The sequence below is a fragment of the Nycticebus coucang genome, chromosome 7 (genome assembly GCF_027406575.1).
Source record: "Nycticebus coucang isolate mNycCou1 chromosome 7, mNycCou1.pri, whole genome shotgun sequence".
Lineage (NCBI taxonomy): Eukaryota > Metazoa > Chordata > Mammalia > Primates > Lorisidae > Nycticebus > Nycticebus coucang.
In genome coordinates, this window is record NC_069786.1 from 8,629,511 (window position 1) to 8,655,597 (window position 26,087).

General features: G+C 40.6%; 1 protein-coding gene and 1 non-coding gene across 12 annotated transcripts in view; one reads left to right on the plus strand and one right to left on the minus strand.

Moving 5' to 3' along the window:
* SAP130 (Sin3A associated protein 130) overlaps positions 1-26,087 on the plus strand; it is a 91,183-nt gene that overhangs the window by 17,065 nt on the left and 48,031 nt on the right. For 9 of the 11 annotated variants that reach the window (XM_053596797.1, XM_053596802.1, XM_053596799.1 and 6 more), the window contains exons 7-11: positions 436-560; positions 17,566-17,713; positions 17,870-17,957; positions 18,151-18,255; positions 21,625-21,766. In XM_053596797.1, coding sequence (XP_053452772.1) covers positions 436-560; positions 17,566-17,713; positions 17,870-17,957; positions 18,151-18,255; positions 21,625-21,766 — 608 coding nt within the window. The remainder of the gene's footprint in view (positions 1-435; positions 561-17,565; positions 17,714-17,869; positions 17,958-18,150; positions 18,256-21,624; positions 21,767-26,087) is intronic. The other 2 variants (XM_053596798.1, XM_053596795.1) reach the window with 1 other exon arrangement.
* Positions 16,066-16,168, minus strand: LOC128591007 (U6 spliceosomal RNA). Its single transcript, XR_008381460.1, has one exon. It is a non-coding gene; the product is annotated as a U6 spliceosomal RNA (small nuclear RNA).

The window sequence follows — 26,087 nt, forward strand, 5'->3', positions numbered from 1 at the left end:
TTTGTTATAGATGGCTTGAGAGCCAGCAGCTGTATTCAGTAGCTGAGTAGGCCCTCTGCGGAAGGCACTGGGGTGTGTGGTCTTATAAATATGTGCAGCAGGACCAACGGCAGGTCTTTAGGAGCTCTAGGTCTCTGAAGGGTCAGATCTCAGGTTGTACTAATAGAAGGCTGGAATTTTGACTTCCAATGATATTTGCAAAGGAAGGATGCATGTACTATCCTACAAAAATAGAATTTTTTAATAATTCTAACTTGCAGTCTTAGAGATTCCTATCTAAAAAGAGAATTCTTTAATAAGAATGGTGAGAATTCAATTTGGGCAGAAAAATACTTATCTAGGGGCCTGAGGTTCAAATTATACTATTAGTGTTGGCTAACTATATTTTATTTTGCTTCTTACTTAAATGAAATATTCTTTCTTTTCATTTGATAGTCTCGTCCACCTGTGACCACCTCCAATGCCATCCCTCCTGCCGTGGTGGCAACTGTCTCAGCCACCAGAGCTCAATCTCCAGTCATTACCACGACAGCAGCACATGCTACCGACTCAGCACTGAGGTATATTTGGGGATATGAAGATTGAGCCATCTTGCCACCTTCCCTCCCTTTTTCCTTTCCTTCTTTCATTTGTTCATTTAACTCAGTATTTGTTGAGTGCTTTTTAATAAGCCTATGTAGGCTCGGCGCCTAAAACTCAGTGGTTAGGGCGCCAGCCACATACACCAAGGCTGGCAGGTTCGACCCTGGCCCAGGCCTGCTAAACAACAATGATAAGTACAACAACAAAAAATAATTGAGCATTGTGGCAGGCATCTGTAGTCTCAACTACTTGGGAGGCTGAGGCAAGAGAATCACTTAAGTCCAAGAGTTAGAGGTTGCTATGAGCTGTGACACCAGGACACTCTACTGAGGGTGACATAGTGAAACTCTGTCTCAAATAAATAAATTAAATTAAATAAAAATAATGAACTATGTAGTGTTGTACATACTGCAGCTAAAGCAATGAACAAAGAAAGAAATTCTCATCCTCATAGAGCTTCTATTTTTAGGGGCTGGAGACAAAAATCTATAAATACATATATGTAGCTATTTATATATTGATTGATTGAGATAGCGTGTCACTGTGTTGCCCAGGCTGGACTACAGTGGCATCATCATAGCTAATTGCAACCTTAAACTCCTGGGCTCAAGTGATCCTCTTTCCTCAGCCTCCTACATAGCTGAGACTAGAAGTGTCTGCCACCATGCTTTCCTAATTCTTTGTAGAGACAAGGTCTTGCTGTGTGGTTTAGGTTGGTCTTGAATTTCTGAGTTCAAGTGTTCCCCCCACTTCGTTCTCCCAAACTACTGGAATTACCGGTGCAATTCACCACCTAACTATGTAGCTTTTTAGATGGTAAAAAGTGCTTTGGAGGAAAATTAGGGTAAAGAATTGGGAGTAACAGGATGGGTGGTATAGGGGGCTTACTACTTCATACATTTGGATAAAAAATTCAAAGATGTAAGGAAATGAATGACCTATATGGTTATCAGGGAGAAGAGCATTGTGAGCAGTGGAGAGAGTAAGTACAAAGACTGTGAGACAGGTGTATGTTCGCCACCTGTAAGGAGCAGCAAGGAGACCAGTAGTAGGAAAGTGGCAAGAAATTACTTGAGGAGGTGGCATAGTCTGCAGGTCATGTAGGCTCTTAGGAACCACTCTGAGGACTTGGGTTTTGCTGGGGTGTGATGGGAAGCTGTAACAGTTTTTCGAGTAGAACAGTGACATGATTAGAAGTTCCATTTTGATCAGCCTGGTTGCTTGATAGAATAGTCTATGGGAGGCAGAGTTGAAAGTGGAGAGGTTGTGTGTAAGGGGCTAGCCAGAATTTAGGAGAGATAATAAGGGAGATGGAAACACATGGTTGGATTCTGGGAAGATTTTGAAGATAGAGTTAAGAAAATTTCTAAGGAATTATGTGGGGGTATAAGCAAAGGAGAGGAGTCAGGATTATGCTAGTGGTAGTTGGTTTGTGTGCGTAGCAAGGTAGAGAATAGTGGGAGGTTTTGGTTTTAGGAATTTTTTTTTTTTTTTTGTAGAGACAGAGTCTCACTGTACCACCTTTGGGTAGAGTGCCGTGGCGTCACACGGCTCACAGCAACCTCTAACTCTTGGGCTTACGCGATTCTCTTGCCTCAGCCTCCCGAGCAGCTGGGACTACAGGCGTCTGCCACAACGCCCAGCTATTTTTTTTTTTTGTTAGTTTGGCTGGGGCTGGGTTTGAACCCACCACCCTCGGCATATGGGGCCAGTGCCCTACTCACTGAGCCACAGGCGCTGCCCAGTTTTAGGAATTTTTAAGGTGACAACTTCTGAGCACCCAAGTGGAAGAGGGAGATAGGTTGGTAAATGAGTCTGGAGTCCAGGACAGATCTGAAAGATATAATCCAGAGACAGTGTGGAAGGGGATGAGGGTTCTGAGAGAGAAGATGGCTCCCACTGGAGAGGGTGGAGGGGATAGGGTTCTCAGTGGAGAGCCAAGATCCATTATGGCAGGAAAGGAAAGGATATCTTCAGAGAAGAGGTTAGAGGATATGGGGTTTTGCTAAAAATTGCCAGTCCAGTGAATACAGAGAAAATGTTAAGTGTTTGTAAGGAGGCTTACTGTAGTACAATTAAGAGATTTACAGAGCCATACAGGGATAAAGTCTGTTTGGTGAGGAATCATCTTGGAGGCTTTTACTAAGTAATTAGGGATGAAAACATGAGGTGTTTGTCCTCATGATCCAACCCATATGGTGGTGACAGCAGGAGTGAAGAGCCTGTGGCTTTGGGGCCACATGTGGCCTTCTGGATCCTTGAGTATGGCTTTTTGACCAAATCCACATTTTACGGAAGAAATCCTTTTTAATAAAGGTATTTGTTCTGGACTGGGCACCTATAGCTCAGCGGCTAGGGCACAAGCCACACACAACAGAGCTGGTGGGTTTGAATCCAGCCCAGGCCTGCTAAACAACAATGACATCTCCAACTAAAAAATAGCCAGGCGTTGTGGCGGGCGCCCGTAGTCGCAGCTACTTGGGAGGCTGAGGCAAGAGAATCGCCTAAGCCCAAGAGTTTGAGGTTGCTGTGAGCTATGACACCATGGCACTCTACCGAGGGCAACATGGTGAAACTCTGTCTCAAAAAAAAAAAAAAGTATTCATTCTGTGAAGTTTGGATTTGGATGGGCCCCCTAGGTGGGGATGTCAGGAAAGGGACCATTGGTAATAATGCAAACAAGAAGTGACTTGTTGAATAAAAGCAACGGTAGTAGGCCTGGAGAGTGAAGCTGGTAGAAACCAGAGGCCACCCCTTGGATTTGATTATCATTGTGGAGAGGGAAGACTCTGAGGTGCCTCTTTGGTTTCTTCCTTGCTTGACCTTGTAAATGAAAAGGAAATAAGAAGTAGAAGGCTGAATTTTGGGATGCTGGGTTAACCTCTGGAACAACTGAGTGACTATTATCAGTAGGTGGTTGAAGAGATGACTGTGCTGGAGGTAACGGGTTTAGGAGCGATCAACATGTGGGCCACAGTTAAAGCTTTGAAATAGCTTGATTCTGTCCAAGGGCAATAGAGAGAAAAGAGGGTCTAAAACAGAACTCTGAGGAAAGTAACATTTAAATGAAGAATGGTGCCTAAGACTTGACTTTAACTGTTAGCTCTATCAACTAGCAAATTTCTCTGCTCCTTTGCCCCTTACGTTCCTCTTCAATAAAATGGGAATACTTTGTAGTAATTTTATATATTATCTGAGGCATAGACAATTGCCCAACATAAAATGTGTTTTGCTTATTTCAAGTTTATATTAACTTTTAAAAGTTACTATAAAGAGCTTTTTTTTTTTCTTTTTTTTTAAGAGACAGAGTCTCACTTTATCGCTTTATCTCCTTGGGTAGAGTGCCGTGGTCACAGCTCACAGCAACCTCCAACTCCTGGGCTTAGGCGATTCTCTTGCCTCAGTCTACCAAGTAGCTGGGACTACAGGCGCCCATCACAACGCCCGGCTATTTGTTGTTGTTGCAGTTTTGCCAGGGCCGGGTTCAATCCCGCCACCCCCAGTATATGGGGCCGGCACCCTACTCACTCAGCTGCAGGTACCACCTTTTTTTTTGAGACAGAGTCTCACTTTATTGCCCTTGGTAGAGTTTCGTGGTCAGAGCTCACAGCAACTTCCATCTCCTGGGCTCAGGCAATTCTCTTGCCTCAGCCTCCCGGGTAGCTGGTAGTATAGGTGCCCACCACAACGCCCAGCTATTTTTTGTTCGAACCTGCCACCCTCGGTATATGGGGCTGGCGCCCTACCCACTGAGCCACAGGCTCTGCCCCCAAAAGTTACTATATTTTTAAGGTATTATGAAAATCAAAAGCTATATGGATTTATAGTGGTCCCTCAGTATCCTTGGGAATGGGCTCCAGGAACTCCCATGGATACCCAGATACGTAGGTGCTCAGGGACTTTATATGAAATGGTGTAGCATTTGCACATGCCCCCCATCCTCCTGCTGCCTTAAATCTTCTCTAGATTACTTACAAAACCTGACATAGTGCCTGCACATTGCTGCTTTACTGTGGTTTCAGTGTAGTACTTAGTGTTCACACAGCTCAAGGTTTGCTTTTTGGAACTTTGTGAAATTTTTTTTCTAAGCATTTTTTTTTTTTTTTTCCAGAAGTAGATTTGAAGTGGTATCAAAACAATTGGATTTCACTTCTTGAATGGTGCAGATACATATATGGAAAGTTGAGATGATCTTTCTATGTTCCAGTCATGTAGAGTTAATTTTATGCAAATATCACTCTGTACTCCCATATCTTTTGTGAAGAGAAAACTAGACAAGAGCCCCTAATTTCATAGTCTCCCAATAGCATCAATTATCATCATAATAACGGCTGACATTTTTATTTATTTATTTTTTTATTGTTGGGGATTCATTGAGGGTACAATAAGCCAGGTTAGACTGATTGCAATTGTTAGGTAAAGTCCTTCTTGCAATCATGTCTTGCGGAAATGGGTGTAAGTGAACTTTTTTTTTTTTTTTGGTTTTTGGCCAGGGCTGGGTTTGAACCCGCCACCTCCGGCATATGGGACCGGCGCCCTCCTCCTTGAGCCACAGGCACCGCCCTTTTCTAAGCATTTTTAATCTAGTTTTGGTTGAACCCATGGATATGGAACACACAGATGCAGGGGGCTGATTATACAATGAAAACTAGAGTTACGATTTTTTAAAAATCACTTTATCAAAATATCTTTTCCATTGTATTGAATGTTTTAATTAAAAATTGCTTTTGATATCAGTGTGATTTCTTGTGACAAGAAAGTGAAACACAGACTTTCTTGGGACAAGATTCAGTGTAGTAAAGATAGTTGTATCTTTTTGCTGGTATTTCTGAATGAAATTCAATACCCTTACTTTCTAAGATTTTATGCAGCCACACTTTGCTTAACAATGAGGATATGTTCTGAGAATTGCATAATTAGGCGATTTTGACTTTGTGCAAAGATCATAGAGTGTACTTAAACCTACCTGGTGTAGCCTAGGGAATATGGTATGGCCTCTTGCTCCTAGGCTACAAACCCGTACAGTGTACTACCATATTGAATACTGTGCGCAGTTGTAACATAATAAATATTTATGTGTGTAACTACATCTAAACATAGAAAAGAGAGAGCAAAAATGTGGTATAAAAGATTAAAATAATGGTATGTGGCCAGGCGCAGTGGCTTACACCTGTAATCCTAGCACTCTGGGAGGCCGAGGGCGGTGGATTGCTTGAGCGCATGCATTCTACTAAAAATAGAGAAAAAAACAAACAAACTGAGGCAAAGTTGGAGGCTGGTATGAGCTGCAACACCGCAACACTCTACCCAGGACAACAGCTTGAGACTCTGTTTCAGAAAATAAATAAATAATAAAATAAAATGACGGTATGCCTTACAGGCCACTTACTACGAATTGAACGTGCTGGGCTGGAAATTGCTCTAGGTGAGTCAGTGAGTGAGTGGTAAGTGAATGCAAAAGCCTAGGACATTACTATACACTACTGTAGACTTTCTGAACTTAACACACTTAGGCTCACTGAATTGACTTTTAAATTAAAGTAATTATGCTATGACTTCATTAGGTGATAGGAATTTAACTCTGGAATAATCTATGGGACCACCATTTTATGTGCGATCTGTCATTGACTATAATGTCATTATTCAGTACATGACTGTGTTTGTGTATTTTTTCTTCACACTGAAAAATTTATTTTCTAAAGACATTTATATAACAACTTGCCTTTTTTATCCTGTAATATACAAAAAATACTTTGAGAGTAACAATTTAAAGTCATATATGTCCACTTCTCATAAATTAACCCCTTATTTTCTTTAGATTACTGCTCAAAATAAAATTACTGAGTGGACTAACTTCACAGCTTTTTCTCTGTTTAGATCTTGCTAAACAGATTAGGAATGTATTCAAAAATTACATAAAATGATTCTTTTTTTTTTTTTTTTTTTTTGTGGTTTTTGGCCAGGGCTGGGTTTGAACCCACCACCTCTGGCATATGGGACCAGAGCCCTAGCCCTTTGAGCCACAGGCGCTGCCCCATATAATGATTCTTTTCCTAATTTTTTTTGATGTCACTTTTTTCTTTATTAAATCATAGCTGTGTACATTAGTGCAATCAAGGGATACAATGTGCTGATTTCATATATAATCTGAAATATTTTTATCAAACTGTTTAATATATAGCCTTCATGGCATTTTCTTAGTCATTGTATGAAGACATTTGTATTCTGCATTTACTAAGTTTCACCTGTACCCATTCTAAGATGCACGGTAAGTGTGGCCCCACCAGTTACCCTCCCTCCACCCCACCCTCCCCCCTTCCCTCCCCTCCCTTGGCCCTTTCCCCATATTCTTGTGCTATGGTTGGATTATAGCCTTCATATGAAAGCTATAAATTAGCTTCATAGTACGGCTGAGTAAATTGGAAATTTTTTTTTAATTTATTTATTTTTATTGTTAAATCATAGCTGTGTACATTAGTGCAATCAAGGGGTACAATGTGCTGGTTTCATATACAATCTGAAATATTCTCATCAAACTGTTCAACGTAGCCTTCATGGCATTTTCTTAGTTACTGTATGTGGGCATTTGTATTCTGCATTTAGTAAGTTTCACCTGTACCCATTCTAAGATGCACCGTAGGTGTAGCCCCACCATTTACCCTCCCTCCACCCCACCCTCCCCCCTTCCCTGCCCTCCCTTGGCCCTTTCTCCATATTCTTGTGCTATGGTTGGGTTATATCCTTCATGTGAAAGCTATAAATTAGCTTCATAGTACAGCTGAGTACATTGCATACTTTTTCTTCCATTCTTGAGATACTTTGCTAAGAAGAATATGTTCCAGCTCCATCCATGTAAACATGAAAGAGGTAAAGTCTCCATCTTTCTTTAAGGCTGCATAATATTCCATGGTATACATGTACCACAATTTATTAATCCATTTGTGGGTTGATGGGCACTTGGGCTTCTTCCATGACTTAGCACTTATGAATTGGGCTGCAATAAACATTCTGGTACAGATGTCTTTGTTATATTGTAATTTTTGGTCTTCTGGGTATATACCTAGTAAAGGAATTATAGGATCAAATGGCAGGTCTATTTTTAGATTTCTAAGTGTTCTCCAAACATCCTTCCAGACGGAACATATTAGTGTGCATTCCCACCAGCAGTGTAGAAGTGTGCCCTTTTCTCCACATCCACGCCAACATCTCTGGTTTTGGAATTTTGTTATGTGGGCTAATCTTACTGGAGTTAGGTGATATCTCAAAGTAGTTTTGATTTGCATTTCACTGGTGATTAAGGATGATGAGCATTTTTTCATATCTCTGTAGGCCGTGCACCTGTCTTTAGAGAAGTTTCTCTTCAAGTCCTTTGCCCACCCTGAGATGGGATCACTTGTTCTTTTCTTGCTAATATGTTTGAGTTCTCTGTGTATTCTGGTTATTAAAACTTCATCAGAGGTATAACCTGCAAATATTTTCTCCCATTCTGAGGGCTGTCTGCTTGCTATATTTACTATGTTCTTGGCTGTGCAGAATCTTTTTAGTTTGATCAGGTGCCAGTAGTGTATTTTTGATACTGCTTCAATTGCCCAGGGGGTCCTCCTCATAAAATACTTGCCCAGACCGATTTCTTCAAGGGTTTTCCCTGCCCTCTCTTCTAGTATTTTTATAGTTTCATGTCTTAAGTTTCAATCTTTAATCCAGTGAGAGTCTATCTTAGTTAATGGTGAAAAGTGTGGCCAATTACAGGTTGCCAGCCAGTTCACCCAGCACCATTTGTTAAATAGGGAATCTTTTCCCCACTGAATGTTTTTAATTGTCTTGTCAAAGATCAAATAACGGTAAGTATCTGGATTTTGGTTCTCTATTCTGTTTCAGACATCTACCTCTCTGTTTTTGTGCCAGTACCATGCTGTTTTGATCACCATCGATTTATAGTACAGTCTCAGGTCTGGTAGCGTGATTTCCTCCTGCTTTGTTTTTGTTTCTGAGTAATGTCTTGGCTATTCGAGGTTTTTTCTGATTCCATATAAAACAAAGTATTATTTTTTCAGGATCTTTAAAATATGACAGTGGAGCTTTAATAGGAATTGCATTAAAATTATATATTGCTTTGGGTAGTACAGACATTTTAACAGCGTTGATTTTTTCCTAGCCATGAGCATGGTATGTTTTTCCATTTGTTAACATCTTCAGCTATTTCTTTCTTAAAGTTTCATAGTTCTTTTTATAGAGATCTTTCACGTCCTTTGTTAGGTAAACTCCCAAATATTTCATCTTCTTTGGCACTATTGTGAAAGGAATAGAGTCCTTGACTGTTTTTTCAGCTTGGCTTTTGTTGGTATATATAAAGGCTACAGATTTATGGGTGTTGATTTTGTACCCTGAGACATTGCTGTATTCCTTGATCACTTCTAAAAGTTTTATAATAGAATCCCTGGTGTTTTCCAGATATATAATCATATCATCTGCGAAGAGTGAAAGTTTGATCTCTTCTGACCCTATGTGAATACCTTGATCACCTTTTCTTCCCTAATTGCAATGGCTAAAACTTCCATCACAATGTTAAAGAGCAGTGGAGACAATGGGCAACCTTGTCTGGTTCCTGATCTAAGTGGAAAATTATTTCAGTTTAACTCCATTCAATATGATATTGGCTGTGGGTTTGCTGTAGATGGGCTCTATCAGTTTAAGAAATGTCCCTTCTGTACCAGTTTTCTTAAGTGTTCTGATCGTGAAGGGATGCTGGATATTATCAAAAGCTTTTTCTGCATCAATTGAGAGAATCATATGGTCTTTATTTTTTAGTTTGTTTATCTGCTGAATTACATTTATAGATTTACATATATTGAACCAGCCTTGAGATCCTGGGATAAAGCCCACTTGGTCGTGGTGTATAATTTTTTTGATATGTTGTTGGATTTTGTTTGTTAGGATCTTAGTCTATAATTTTCTTTTCTTGTTGGGTCTTTCTCTGGTTTAGGGATCAAGGTGATGTTTGCTTCATAGAATGTGTTAGGTAGTATTTCTTCTTTTTCTATATTTTGGAAGAGGTTTAGTAATATAGGTACTAGTTCTTCTTTAAAGGTTTGGTAGAATTCTGATGTGAAGCCATTTGGTCCCAGGCTTTTCTTTGTAGGGAGATTTTGTATAATTGATGCTATTTCGGAACTTGATGTAGGCCTGTTCAACATTTCCACTTTGTTCTGGCTACATCTTGGTAGGTGGCGTCCTTCCAAGTATTGGTCAGTTTCCTTCAGATTTTCAGATTTCTGAGAGTAAAGTTTCTTGTAATATTTTTTAAGGAGTTTTTGAATTTCTGAAGGGTCTGTTGTTATTTCGTCTTTACCATTTCTGATTGATGAAATTAGAGATTTTACTTTTTTTTTCTGGTTAGGTTGGCCAAAGTTTTATCTATTTTATTGATGTTTTCAAAAAACCAATTTTTGGATTTATTGATCTGTTGTATAATTCTTTTATTTTCGATTTCATTTCATTCTGCTCTGATTTTGGTTATTTCTTTTCTTCTTCTGGGTTTAGGGTTGGAATATTTTTCCTTCTCCAGTTGCTTGAGATGTCCCACAAAGTTATTAACTTCGTCAATTTCCGTTTTCTTGAGGAAGGGTTGCAGTGCTATAAATTTCCCTCTTAGGACTGCCTTTGCAGTATCCCAGAAGTTCTGATAATTCGTGTCTTCATTGTCGTTTTGTTCCAGAAATTTGGTAATTTCCTTCTTAATCTCGTCTACAACCCATCTATCCTTCAGCATAAGGTTATTTAGCTTCCATGTTCTTGTATGGGTATGCAGATTCCTGTTGTTATTGAGTTCAACTTTTATTCCATGGTGGTCTGAGAAGATGCAAGGAATAATTTCTATTTTTTTAAATTTGCTGAGGTTAGACTTGTGACCTAGGATGTGATAGATTTTGGAGTATGTTCCGTGGGCTGAGAAGAATGTGTATTCAGTTTTCTTTGGATGAAATGTTCTGTAGATGTCTGTTAAATTCAGATGTTGAATGGTTAAGTTTAAATCTAAAATTTCTTTGTTTAGCTTCTTTTTGGAGGATTTATCCAACACTCCTAAAGGGGTGTTAAAATCTCCGACTACTATGGAACTGGAGGAAATCAAGTTGATCGTGTCTGTTAGAGTTTCTTTTATAAATTGAGGCGCATTCTGATTGGGTGCATAAATATTAATAATTGAAATCTCATCATATTAACTATTACCTTTAATAAATATGAAGTGTCCATCCTTATCCTTCCTTATTTTGGTTGGTTTAAAGCCTATTGTATCTGCGAATAGGATTGCAACGCCTGCTTTTTTCTGCTTTCCATTTGCCTGGAATATAGATGACCATCTATATTTTCCTAATTTTTAATCATATATTCCAAAATATAAACAAAAAAGGTATATAATGAGGAATATCACTGTCCCACAAATAACAATTTTCCATATTATTCTAAGGTAACCTTTTGGTTATCCATTCAGTAATTTAATATAGTGAGGATAATTTATTTGGTTTTTCTGCTTTTTTTTTCTCTTTTAGGCAGTCTTACTCTGTTGCCCAGACGAGAGTGCTATGGTATCAGCCTAGCTCACCGCAACATCAAACTCCTAGGCTCAAGCAATCTTCCTGCCTTGGCCTCCCAGAGTGCTAGGATGTTAGGTGCACACCGTCATGCCTAGCTAATTTTTCCTTTTTTTTTTATAGAAGAGTCTCAAGCTGTTGTTGGTAGAGTGCCGTAGCGTCACAGGTCACAGCAACTCTTGGGCTTAAGTGATTCTCTTGCCTCAGCCTCCCAAGTAGCTGGGACTGCAGGAGCCCACCACAATACCCGGCTATTTTTTGGTTGGAGTTGTCATTGTTGCTTAGCAGACCCGGGCTGGGTTCAAACATGCCACCCTAGGTATATGTGGCCGGCGCCCTTGCCGACTGAGCTTTAGGCGCGACCTAATTTTTCCTGTTTTCAGTAGAAGCAGGGTCCTGCTGTTGCTTTTGCTAGTCTTGATCTCCTAAGCCAGTGGTTCTCAACCTGCCTAAAGCTGCGGCTCTTTAATATAGTTCCTGTGGGGCGGCGCCTGTGGCTCAGTCGGTAAGGCGCCGGCCCTATATACCGAGGGTGGTGGGTTCAAACCCGGCCCGGCTGAACTGCAACCAAAAAAAAAAAAATTAGCTGGGCGTTGTGGCGGGCGCCTGTAGTCCCAGCTACTCGGGAGGCTGAGGCAAGAGAATTGCTTAAGCCCAGGAGTTGGAGGTTGCTGTGAGCTGTGTGACACCACGGCACTCTACTAAGGGCCATAAAGTGAGACTCTGTCTCTACAAAAAAAAAATAATAATAATAAAAAAAATATATAGTTCCTGTGGGTCTCGACTCACAGGTTGAGAACTGCTGTCCTAAGCTCAAGGGGTCCTCCTGTGTCTGCTTCGTAGATTGCTAGTGTTATCCGTGTGCCTGGCCTGTTTGTCTCATTTTTTTTAACTTTACTATTTGCTTTACTTCTTTTAATTTAACTTTTTATTATTATTTTTTTCTTTTAATTTAACTTTTTTTTTTTTTGTTTGTAGAGACAGAGTCTCGCTGTATGGCCCTCAGTAGAGTGCCATGTCATCACACAGCTCACAGCAACCTCCAACTCCTGGGCTTAAGCGATTCTCTTGCCTCAGCCTCCCGAGTAGCTGGGACTACAGGCACCCGCCACAACGCCCAGCTATTTTTTGGTTGCAGTTCAGCTGGGGCCGGGTTTGAACCCACTGCCTTCGGTATATGGGGCTGGCGCCTTACTGATTGAGCCACAGGCGTCGCCCCTTCTTTTAATTTAACTTTTTAAAACATGTAAAATGTATTCGGTTCAGAAGGAAGTTGATTTTGTGAGTTTCTCTGTCCTGGCCATCTTCCTGTCTGCTCTTGCTCTGTCTCCCTTTTGTTATTCTTGTGTGTGTGTTCTCAGAGTTCCTTTTTGCAAAAGCACGTATGTATAAACACATTTTCCTTGTTTCTGCTCCCTTACTACAAAAAATGGAGCATATTTATATGTACAGAGGGTGCCAAAAAATGTGTACATCTTTTAAGAAAGAAAAACACTATTAAAATTACAATAACATACACCGATAACATTTGTTATCTTGTATATTATATTTTGTATCTCTTATAACCGCAGAAGTCAAAGGTAACTTGAGTATTACAATTTTTTTTTTTTTTTTGTAGAGACAGAGTCTCTCTTTATGGCCCTTGGTAGAGTGCCATGGCCTCACACAGCTCACAGCAACCTCCAACTCCTGGGCTTAAGCGATTCTCTTGCCTCAGCCTCCCGAGTAGCTGGGACTACTGGCGCCCGCTACAAGAGTATTACAATTTTAATTTGGCATCCTCTGTACTGTTCTATCCCTTGCCTTTTTTTTTGATATGTAGGTCACTACAAAAGCTTTGAGACAGATTGTGTTATGGTCCATTATTTCGCTTCCAAGAAACACGGTCAACAGTGTCCTTTCTGATTCATCCATGCAAATTTCAGCTTGCTCAGGTTATTGGTATTGCTGGGAAGACTTCATTTGTTTCCTTCTTCACAGATTTTATGTTTCCTGACTTCTGTGTATCTCAAAAATTTTATAATGAACCGTGATATTCTGGAAATGACTCCACATTAATACATAGTGCTCTTAACTCATTCTTTTATTGTGGCTGCATTATGCCCCAGTGTTGGGACGTACTGTATTTTGGCACATGCTGTTACATGTTTGTGATGATGTACCCTGAATATTTGTGGATGTGTGCTGTGTCAGATAGTAAATGCCTCAATTTCCTCATCTAAAAAGTGGCCGTATAATACCTACCACATATGTAAAGCATTTAAATTGTGCTAAGCATGTAATCAGCATTATATAAATATTAATGTTTGTTATTTTTCATTAAATGAAAAGCAATGACTGCTATTGTCTATGCTTTAAAAATTTTTGAAAGCATTCTTCATGTTTAATATGAAATTTTTGAGGGATGTAATTTTGTATGCACTAGACCTTTTTTTTTTTTTTTTTGAGACAGAGTGTATATTGCCCTTGGTAGAGTGCCATGGCGTCAGAGCTCACAGCACCCTCAAACTATTGGGCTTTAAGCGATTCTCTTGCCTCAGCCTCGCAAGTAGTTGGGAATACAGGCTGCACTAGACCTTTTAAAAATTGAGTGTATTGTCTTGGCTAGGGCACCAGCCACATACACCTGAGCTGGCGGGTTCAAATCCAGCCCGGGCCCACCAAACAACAATAACGGCTGCAACCAAAAAATAGCCAGGCATTGTGGCGGGTGCCTGTAGTCCCAGCTACTTGGGAGGCGGAGGCAGGAGAATCGCTTGAACCCAAGAGTTGGAGATTGCTGTGAGCTGTGATGCCATGGCACTCTACCCAGGGTGACAGCTTGAGGCTCTGTCTCAAAAAGAAAAAAAAAGAGGGTGCATTTAATTGATTTGAGATCCTTTCCAGGTGATTCTATAAGCATTCTTTGTTACGAGGATCTTCAAAATTGTTTTTATATTAGGTTCATCAGTCTTGAAATTTGTCATTAGTATAATCATGTATATGTTTATCTCTCTGAATGTTTTTGTTTTGTTTTTTAAGACAGAGTTTTTGTCGCCCTCGGTAGAGTGTCTGGCGTCATTGTAGCTTGGAGTAACCTCAAACTCTTGGACTCAAATGATACTCTTGCCTTAGCCTCCCGAGTACCTGGGACTGTGGGCACGTACCACACCACCACACCTGGCTAGTTTTTTAGTAGAGATGGAGTTTTATTCTTGCTCAGACTGGTCTTGAACTCCCGAGCTCAGGGGTCCACCAGCCTCAGCCTCCCAGTATTAGAGGGTAGCTTTCATAATAGTGTACTTAGTGACCTATTTGAACAGCTATTAAAAGTCTAGTCTCTATGGCGGCGCCTATGGCTCTGTGAGTGGGGCGCCAGCCCCATATACTGAGGGTGGCAGGTTCAAACTGGGCCCTGGCCACACTGCAACAAAAAATAGCCAGGTGTTGTGGCAGGTGCCTGTAGTCCCAGCTACTCGGGAGGCTGAGGCAAGAGAATCACCTAAGCCCAAGAGCTGGAAGTTGCTGTGAGCTGTGACATCATGGCACTCTACCGAGGGTGATAAAATAAGACTCTGTCTCTAAAAAAAAAGAGAAAAAGTCCAGTCTCTACTAGTCCGTTTTCTCCCAAGTTCCACCAAATTCCATCGCTATTTTTGTGGTAGCTTTCCTGTAAACTAGAATGATAACCCATTTCGTTCTCTTTCTGTGGGGGAGTAGATCATCTTTTTATTAGATTGTAAGCTTTTTTTATTGATATCCTACCAGGTCTGATTTGCTAAAGCTCTTTGAGAAAGGCTTTTTATCATGAAATATTGGTTAGCTAGAGACATACCGTCTCAATCAAGTTGTCACCTTACAGCTCAGTTTACCATATTTTCTTCTGATTTATAGCCACATGGTTCCAAAATATAAAAGCATGAAAATGCTTACAATAGGGAGTACACTTCTCTGTGCCTCATCTATGAGGCCACATTGCCCTTCGAAGGTAACCTGCTAAGAAATTTAGACTATGCTTGTAGCATTTCTTTATGTAAATATAATCAAATTCAGATATCGTTCTCTTACCTTTCTGTTCAAAAGAATAGTTTATATATTTCTCTTTTTTAAAATACAGCAACATAGGGTGGCGCCTGTGGCTCAGTCGGTAGGGCACCGGCCCCATATGCCGAGGGTGGCGGGTTCAAACCCAGCCCCGGCCAAACTGCAACCAAAAAAAAAAAAAATAGCCAGGCGTTGTGGCGGGCGCCTGTAGTCCCAGCTGCTCAGGAGGCTGAGGCAGGAGAATCGCTTAAGCCCAGGAGTTGGAGGTTGCTGTGAGCTATGTGATGCCATGGCACTCTACCGAGGGCCATATGTGAGACTTTGTCTCTGCAAAAAAAAAAAAAATTACAGCAACATATATTGATACTGATTATCTAGTTATAAAAAACAAATAAATAAGATACAGCACATTGTTTCATTGCTCTTATAGTGGGAATATAGCAGTATATTGTGTGAGTAGACTTGAGCTTGTTCCTAGTCCATACGATCAGAGAAAATATCACAGTGAATAAACTGGTACTTTTGTCATTGTGCATGTGTCCAAGAATATGTGAAGGGTCTTTTCCCCATAGTGATCAAAGGAGATGATCGATTGTACTTTTGATATCTACCATCTAATCACTTGCCTTAGGGTTTATACCAGTTTTTACAGATTTTTTTCAATCTGATAGACGAACACTATTTCAGTGTATCTTAAATTGCGTTTCTGTTCTTAAGAGTGAGGGTGAGCATCTTTTCTTGTCCTTTTCTTTTTTTTTTTTTCCAGTTTTTGGCTGGGGCTGGGTTTGAACCCACCACCTCCGGCATATGGGGCTGGTGCCCTACCCGTTTGAGCCACAGGCACTGCCCTTCTTGTCCTTTTCTTAAAAATAAATATATAGAATGCTCTGTGAATTTGTGTGTCATCCTCACATAGGGGCCATGCCAGTCTTCTGTGTATCGTTTGAGTTTTAGGATATGTGCTGCCAAAGCAAGCAGGAAGCATCTTTTTTGTTTTGTTAAGGGACCATTTGTGTTTTCATTTCCTTTGCCCAGTTTTTATTGGGCTACCATTTTTCTCAATTTCTGGGAGTTCTTAGCAAAATAGGAAGATTATATTTTTGTCTTTGAGTCTTTTGAATTTACTTACAATGTGAATTTACTTATAGTATAGATTTATTTGTTCATATAGTCAAATATATCAGTGTTCTCTTTTATAGCTTTCGGATTTTAAAATAGAAAGTGCTCCCCCACTCCAAGGTTACAAGAGAATTTCCCCATTGTTTCTTCATATACATTTTTGTTGCCTTAAATCTTTGATCACTTTAGTGTTTATCTAGTGTACTATATGCAGTATGGATCCAATTTGATTTTTTCCAAATAGTTGCATAGTCTTCTCAACACCATTATTAGGTAGATTATTTTCCTGCCTCTGATTTGAAAGCCAACTTTGTTATATCATCAAGTTTTTTTGCCCTTAATGTAATTTCAGTAGCTTGTTACCAATTTATTTAATATCCTGTATTGATATCCCTGTGAATCATTAACCAGTCATACCTGTGTAACTTTTTATCATTTGAAGAGCATTCTTCTTCTTTTGTTTTGTTTTGCTTTTTTGAGACAGAGTCTTACTATGTCACCCTCGGTAGAGTACCATGGTGTCGCAGCTCACAGCAACCTTAAACTCTTGGGCTTAAGCGATTCTCTTGCCTCAGCCTCCCAAGTAGCTGGGACTACAGACACCCACCAAAATGCCTGGCTATTTTTTTTGTTGCAATTGTCATTGTTGTTTAGCAGGCCTAGGTCAGGTTCAAAGCCACCTGCCTCGGTATGTGTGCCTGGCGCCCTAACCACTGAGCTATGGGTGCCCAGCCTGAAGAACATTCTGCTATCTGGTAAGGAATGATAATAACATTGGGGGAAAGCTGGTGCTTCAAGGATCACAAATGAAGCTCCTCTTGATCGAGGTTTTCTGTAATTTTCCCTTGGGAAATTTATGAAAATTACAATGTGAGAATCTTATTGTGTATCTTCGGATTTTTCCACAGAGTGAAATGCAACTGTTGTAATAATGCCTACCCAGGATTGTCATGGAGTGTGGATTATGTTAAAGATACTGAGAACAACTAAGGATTAATTTTTTCAGTTTGTAGTATAAATTGATACCTTATAAAATGAAACTTTAGGCAGTTTTAGGAGAGAAACTCACTGGGCCGTTTTCTTCATTGGTGAGATTAAAGACCAATTGTTGGCTTAACTGTGACTTTACAGACCTATGAAAATATACAACTTGGATGGCTGTGATCTAGCAACAAGATAATAAATGTCCTTGACTGCCTGCATTGTGCCTGTGGACAAGTTATAAATCATAATGTCTTTGTTATCTTTTCAGTAGGCCAACTTTGTCTATCCAGCATCCACCCTCTGCAGCAATTAGTATTCAGCGTCCTGCCCAGTCACGAGATGTAACAACAAGAATCACCCTACCATCTCACCCTGCATTAGGGACACCAAAACAGCAGCTTCATACGATGGCTCAGGTAAAATGAGAGGTGAAAAACCGTCTCTGTTCTTGGTGGGGTTGGAACCAGAATTGTGCAGAACTTGCTAAGTATGTGGCAGCACTGAAGGCAGTGGTAGCTTTTGGACTGGAGTGGGACATGTTCTTTATAACTGCTGTGGGATTCTCCCCACAGAAAACTATCTTCAGTACTGGTACACCAGTGGCTGCAGCAACAGTAGCACCTATTCTGGCGACCAACACCATGCCTTCAACCACAGCCGGTAAGTCTGCACCATTGCTTCTCTTCCTGCTGCAGAAAAATGAGGTATAAAGGCTAAATTAATCTTTCATTTCTCACCTCAGTCAGAGAAAAACAAATAGGCTGTAAAAGAAACAGAGTTTTTCCCTGGTTTTTGAGAATCTGTAGCATGTAGAGAAGTCATTTTTAAGAGTTTCCTTTTTACCCCATTTCAGGGTCTGTGTCACACACTCAAGCTCCCACGAGTACAATTGTTACCATGACAATGCCCTCCCACTCATCCCATGCTACTGCTGTGACCACCTCAAACATCCCAGTTGGTAAGTGTCATGCAGCTTTCAGACACAGTTGACAAGAATGTTGTACTCACTGACCAGGCCTCCACGCTGATGACTAGAATTGGGGGGGGGGTTTTGTTGTTGATTTTCAAAGGAACACTGAATGCAGCTTTTAATATTATTTATCATATAGATTTGGCATTAACCATAGAGAATAAAAGAGGACAACAATCTCTGAGTACTCAAACTTTAACTCACACTTATAATCCCAGTACTCTGGGAGACTGAGGTGAGTAAATGCTTGAACTCAGGAGTTGGAGACCAGCCTGAGCAAGAGCGAGACCCCATCTCTACTAAAAATAGAAAAATTAGCTGGGGGTTGTGACGGTGCCTATAGTCCCAGCTACTCAGGAGGCTGAGGTAGATCGCTTGAACCCAGCAGTTTGAGATTGCTGTCAAGTAGGCTGATGCTATGGCCCGCTAGCCTGGGTGACAGACGGAGACTCTGTCTCAAAAAAAATAGATTGTTCAGGAAAAATCTGTTGGTGACACAATAGTGGGAAGAACATTAGAACTCAGGTTGGTGCCCCGGTTCTCATCTGAGTGCTACCCTGTGGCACTCATTGCCATTTTATCATTTCTTTTTTGTTTTGGTTTTTTTTTTTTGTGGTTTTTTGGCCGGGGCTGGGTTTGAACCCGCCACCTCCGGCATATGGGATTGGCGCCCTACTCCTTGAGCCACAGGCGCTGCCCCCATTTTATCATTTCTTCCAGGCTTTGTTTACTCTTTTTATGTGTGTGCATACTTTCACTTTAAGCTTAAGTCATCCAGAGCAAAGGTTGGCAAACATTTTCTATAAGGCCAGATAGATTTAAATATTTTAGGCTTTGTAGGCCACATAGGTCTACACAACTCTGCTTTTATATTTTGAAAGGAGCCGTGGACAGCATCTAAACAGACGGGTGTGTGACTGTGTGCCAATGAGGCGTTACTTATAGACAGAGAAGTTTGAATTTCATATCATTTTCGTGGGTCCTGAATGAGTTGCCCTTTTTTCCCCCCACCCCCAACCATTTAAAAGCGTAAACCTATTCTTAGCTCCCTGCTGCTGGTTTGGCCTGTAGGCTGTAGATTGCCAACACCAGCACGAGGGGCCGATGTCTCACCGCTGCAGCTCCCAGACCCACAGCAGCCATAGGTTTTCGTTTGTAGGGTTGCCTCTGCCTTGATGAGCATGTCACTCCCAAAAATGTGAGACAGCTGCCAGACTTTTAATATAGTGTACTTAAGGCGACTTTTTGTATCTTTGAGAAATCTGGTGACCAGATGTAGAGGTGTGGCTTCCCTACCTGCTGGTTCTCTTCTTCCCTTCCTACACACGTGAGACGGGCTACAGATTCCCAGCCCCCTCAGCAAACTCTAGGGACCCTTTTCCTGAATTAATGGCAGGAGCCAGGAAGTTCTACTCCTCCTCCTCTAACTGACCAGGCCACACAGCCCTTAAATAAGTGCTCAGCCCCACAGAAGGCTTTTGGCAGAGAGGGCACTGCTGCTGGGTCTTTCTTGTGTTACTTCTCTGTTACTTACCATGGGAAAGACCAAACTTCTGTTATCTTTCTCAGTTCAATTCACTTTTTTAATAAAAAGTTTGTTTCCTTTGTATATGCATTGTTTTTAACGTTAATGCACGTTTGTTGGGAGAGATAGTGGACTGTACATACCATCATTTCAAACCACTTTGTTTCTCTACCCAGCAGTGTCATTAACGATCTTCAATGCTGTCATGATAGAGCCAAACCCATTCTCTTACCTTTTATAGTCAGGAACCCCACTAGGGTCTCTGTGTTGAAAATCAGACCAGTCAAGAGGGGTATTCTTCCCTAGAGTGAGCATACTTTACTCCTGAGTCTTGTTTCCTCCTGAGTCTCCTCAACCTTTGAAGGTTGGTGTTTATTTGTGTTCTCCTATCTTTCTAAGATAGTCACTGACAGTACCCAGAGACATGAGTATGTTCATTCCTCAGTTCTATCAGATTTTTGCATTGGTTTTGTTTATGTCTTAGATACTTGCCCAAATATTTCTTTGTTAAATTCTAATAGGATAGAACCCTAGAGTATTGATTTTCAAGTTGGGGTATAGGAGTTATATTAAATTTAACTAAGTGGCTTTTTATAAATTGGTTTCTCAAGGTGAGATTAAATTTTGAATTCAACCACTGTTATTAATCAGAATATGTTGGGTTAGAGAAAAAAACCCACTAAAGCATAAAGTTTTTGCCTTTAATGAATATTCATTTCCAATGGAATACCGTCTTTATTCTCTCCATGGCCTGCCCTACACGTGAATTATAGAAAGGCTGGGTGTGGTTGCTCACTTCTATAATCCTAACACAGTAGGAGGCTGAGATAGAAGGATCTCTTGAGGATAGGAGTTCAAGACCAGCCTAAGAAACATAGCAAGATCCTATTTCTACAAAAATAGAAAAATTAGGTGGTACACATTTGTAGTCCTATCTACGCAGCAGGCTGAAGCACTTGAGTCCAGGAGTTGGAGGGTGCAGTGATCTATGATGATGCCACTTGCACTCCAGCCCAGGCAATGGAGCAAGACCCTGTTTCCAAAAAAATTAATAAATAAAAGAATTATTGATGATCATATTTAGAAAATAGGGACTACAAGTGTGTGCCACCATGCCGGGCTATTTTTAGAGACAGGGTCTCACTTTTGCTCAGATTGGTCTCAGACTCCTGAACTCAAGCAAGTTACCTTCCTCGGCCTCCCAGAGTGCTAGGATTACAGGCATGAGCCACTGCACCTGGCCCAGCAATTTTTTCTTTCAAAAAAAAAAAATCTCGGCTTGGCGCCTGTAGCTCAAGCGGCTAAGGCCCCAACCACATCAGAGCTGGTGGGTTCAAATGCGTCTCAGGCCTGCCAAACAATGACAACTACAACCAAAAAATAGCCAGGCGTTGTGGCTATTTTTGTAGTCCCAGCTACTTGGGAGGCTGAGGCAAGAGAATCACTTGAGCCCAGGAGTTTGGAGTTTGCTGTAAGCTGTGATGCCACGGCACTCTACCCAGGGTGATAGCTTAAGGCTCTATCTCAAACAAAAAAAAAAAAAGATCTCCAAGAAGCCAGGTAGAAAGAAAAGGGCCTGGTTACTGATACCTTAAAATATTAATGTTGAACTGTTTTAACAAATAACCGTAGGATTGTATCTGTGGATGATTGGATTAAAATAATTCATTTGAACCTTATATACTCATTTTCCATTTTTTATTTTGATTAAACCTAAAATTCCAGGTTTATTTTAATTGTTTGCATTCGTAATATTGCTGCTAGCCAAGAATGTTCTGGCATGCTAGTAAGAGTGTATGAATGCTAATATAATTGAATTTTACTGTTTGTAGCTAAGGTGGTGCCTCAGCAAATCACACACACTTCTCCTCGGATCCAGCCTGATTATCCTGCGGAGCGGAGTAGCCTGATTCCCATATCAGGACATCGGGCCTCTCCAAATCCTGTGGCTATGGAAACCCGAAGTGACAACAGGTAGAAGGCAATGTGCTGGTTACTGTGCCCCATTGTGTCATTAATTATTTTTCTTTTTCAATAAAACAAATGTCCTGGGCAGCGCCTGTGGCTCAATGGGTAGGGTGCCAGCCCCATATACTGAGGGTGGCAGGTTTGAACCTGGCCCTGACCAGCTAAAACAACAGTGGCAACTGCAACAAAAAATAGCCAGGCGTTGTGGTGAGCGCCTGTAGTCCCCGCTACTCGGGAGGCTGAGGCAAGAGAATCGCTTAAGCCCAAGACTTGGAGGTTGCTATGAGCGGTGACGCCACGGCACTCTACCGAGGGCAACAAAGTGAGACTCTGTCTCAAAAAAAAAAATAAATAAATAATTTTAAAATGTCCTACAAATAATGGCATATGTTTATTAATTCATATTTTCAAATTTCCCCCTGGAAATAACACATTGTGTAATTTCTTTTGTAGTGTTATGGAAAAGTATTTTTATTAAGGCATTCTCCTTTTGATGACTGTTCTGTCCATTGTTTCATTTTAATTTTTTTTTTTTTTTGAGTAAAGGTTGCAGCATTGGGGCTTTATCCAAAAGTACCTCTATTTGTAACTCCCAAGAACAAAGACATTCCCCTAACTTCACCATAGTGAAGATATCTAAAATGATTCTTTAGCTTTTCATTTTCCTTCACATAATGGTCTTTTCGAAGAGTATATTAGGCTAATTTTTTTTTAAATAATCTTTCAAGTTGGTTTTGTCACATTGGTCTCCTCGTAATAAGATTCAGTTATACATTTTTAGAGGGACTACCACTCACATGGTAGTTCTTCTCACTGTTGCATCAGAGAGCTCATGCTGTCTTTTTGTACCATTATTGGTTGTGGTAATTATTTAGAAGGTGATGTTTACCAGTTTGTTGTTGTTGTTGTTTTGAGACAGAGTCTCACTCAGTCACCCTAGGATTGAGTGCCATTGCATCATAGCTCACAGCAACTTCAAAGTCCTGGGCTCAAGCAATGCTCTTGCATCACCCTCCCAAGTAGCTGGGATGACAGGCCCCCACCACAGCACCCAGCTACTTTTAAAGATGGGGTATTGCTCTTGCTCAGGCCGGTCTCTTGAATGCAACCTGAGCTTAAGCAATCCACCTACCTCAGCCTCCCATAGTGCTGTGACTGCAGGCATGAGCCACCGCGCCTGGCATACCAGTTTTTCTACTATATGTTTTTCTCCTTTGTAAAAAACTAATCTGTATGGAAATATTTTGAGACTATTAAGTATTCTGTTTCCCAATAAACATTTACTCAATAGCTTTTTTTTGTTGTTGATTTGGGGGGATTTTTTTGAGACAGAGTCTCACTTTTTTGCCCATGGTAAAGTGCTGTGACATCATAACTTACAGCAACCTCAAATTCTTGGGCTCAAGAGATTGTCTTGCCTCAACCTTTCAAATAGCTGGGACTACAGGCACAATGCCCAGCTATTTTTAGAGACAGGGTCTTGCTCTTGCTCAGGTTGATCTCCAACTCCTGAGCTCAGGCAATGCACCCACTTAGCCTCCCAGAGTGCTAGGACTACAGGTGTGAACCACTGCGCCCAGCCTCGCTCAATACTTTTCCCATCTGTTGATAATTCTTTGCTGAATCCATAAGATAATTTGCAAAATAGTGACTTTTTCTGTCATTTTTTATTATTTTTTTGTTGTTGTTGCAGTTTGGCCGGGGCTGGGTTTGAACCCGCCACCCTCGGCATATGGGTCTGGCGCCCTACTCACTGAGCCACAGGCGCCGCCCTCTGTCATTTCTTTCACATTTATTAATTAACATTCTGATTTAAAGAGACTTTCTCTGCCCTCATTTTTTATTTTGTTAAATACGTTTTTTTTTTTTTTTTTTTTTTTTTTGGAGAGACAGAGTTTCAGTTTATGGCCCTCGGGTAGAGTGCCATGGCATCATACAGCTCACAGCAACCTCCAACTCCTGGGCTTAAGCGATTCTCTTGCCTCAGTCTCCCGAGTAGCTGGGACTACAGGCACCTGCCACAGCGCCCGGCTATTTTTTGGTTGCAGTTCAGCTGGGGCTGGGTTTGAACCCGCCACGCTCAGTATATGGGGCCGGTGCCTTACCGACTGAGCCACAGGAGCCGCCCTTGTTAAATATTTTTAAAAATCAACCTGGATTTTTTTTTTTTTTTTGAGACAGTCTCACCCTTGGTAGAGTGCTATGGCGTCATAGCTCACAGCAACTTCAAACTCTTGGGCTTAAGTGATCCTCTTGCTTCAGCCTCCCAAGTAGCTGGGACTACAGGCACCTGCCACAACGCCCAGCTATTTTTTTGGTTGTAGTTGTCATTGTTATTTAGCAGGCCTGGGCTGGGTTCCAACTGCCTGCCTCAATGTATATGGCCAGCACCCTAACCACTGAGGTATCAACCTGGATTATTGAATTTGCTTTTATTCTTTGATGGTGCTCAGGGTATCATTTGGTTGTTGAGGACCTTTCAGACTGCTTCAGTGGGTTTTGCCAAGTTCTCTTTATTCTAGCCCTTATTTTCAACAAGATAACTCCAGGATCCTCTTGAACTTTATTTGAGCCCTGGAGTATGTTGTTTTTCCAGGGAACCCTTTCACTGCTCAGAAACCAACATGTAGACGTTAGTTGTGCTTATTACCACAGCTTGTTATTCTAGGCCCTTTCAGCTGGTGGAGGGAGGAGGTATGTAACATTATTACATACTGATCCTCGAGTATAACCTCTCATTTCCCCCGTCCATGTTAGTATCCGCCTTTTCCACAGTGAGAACCCTGTATAGTGTATATGCAGTAGCCCTAAAATTAGATGATTTTTAAATGCTGTAATTTGACCGTTAGTGTGTATAAGAATGCTTACAGATTTTAATATATTGATCTTGTGTCCATCCACTTTGTTAAATACAAACTCTTAAGTGGTGAATTAGCTCTAAATGTTTATAGATCAGTGGTTCTCAACCTGTGAATCGCGACCCTTTCACAGGGGTCACCTAAGACCATCCTCCATGTCAGATATTTACATTGCAATTCATAACAGTAGCAAAATTACAGTTATGAAGTAGCAACAAAATGTTATGGTTAGGGGTCACCACAACATGAGGCACTGTAGTAAAGGGTCGCGGCATTAGGAAAGTTATAGATTCCCTTGGATTTCCTATGTAGATATTTACTTTATCTATGAATAAGGACAATTTTGAGGGTAGACAAGAGAGTCTTTACATTTTCATTTTTTTTTTTTCTTTTTCATTTTTTTATACTTTTTTTTTTGTCTTATGTTGGCTGGGACTTCCCAGGCAGTGTTAGTAGAGCAGAGATGGGGCCTCCTTGTTTTATTCATGATCTGAATGGGAATTCTGAAATTTCATTATAAATTTTGATAGATAACCATTTTCAGTTTGAGGACCAAAGTTTCTATCTTCTTGAGCATTTATATCATGAATATATTGAATGCTATATATTTCAAATGATTGTTCTCTTTTAATTTTCTAAGATGATCTAAAAACACAAATAGAAATTCTGATATTGAAATATTCCTATATTCCTGTGATACTTAATTTTATATGATAATTAATTCAGTTTTATTTAGGAATTTTTTCAAATTTTATTTTTTTTTATTTAGGAATTTTTTGTCATTGTGGGCAATGAGATTTATTTATAATCTTTTCTAATACTCTCCCTCTTGGGAGCCATGTGTGGTAGCATGTGCCTATAGTTCAGGTACTCAGAGACTAAGGAGGAGGATTGCTTGAGCCTAGGAATTTGAGGCTGTACTGTGTCATGATTGCATCTATGATTAGCCACTACACTCAGCCTGGGCAACATAAAAAAACACTGTCTATAAGAAACTAGAAATTAAAGGTGGATCTCAATCTCATTTCTTTTTCTGGTCTCTGATTCATTTGCATGAGGTTGGTATTATCTGTTTTATGTATGTTTGATAAAATTGGCCAGCAAGGCTCGGCGTCTGTGGCTCAAGAGGCTAAGGCGCCAGCCACATACACCTGAGCTGGCACGTTCAAATCCAGCCCAGGCTGCCAAACAACAATGACGGCTGCAACTAAAAAAAAAAAATAGCCGGGTGTTGTGGCAGATGACTGTAGTCCCACCTACTTGGGAAGCAGAGGCAGGAGATTAAGTTGAGCCCAGGTGTTAGAGGTTGCTGTGAGCTGTGATGCCACGGCACTCTTCCACAGTGAGAACCCTGTACAGTGTATACGCAGTAGCCCTTTTTTTTTTTTTTTTTGAGACAGTAGGCTCTGTCTCAAAAAAAAAAAAAAGGCCAGCAAAATCAGTTTGAGTTTTAGTGTATTTCAAGTGGG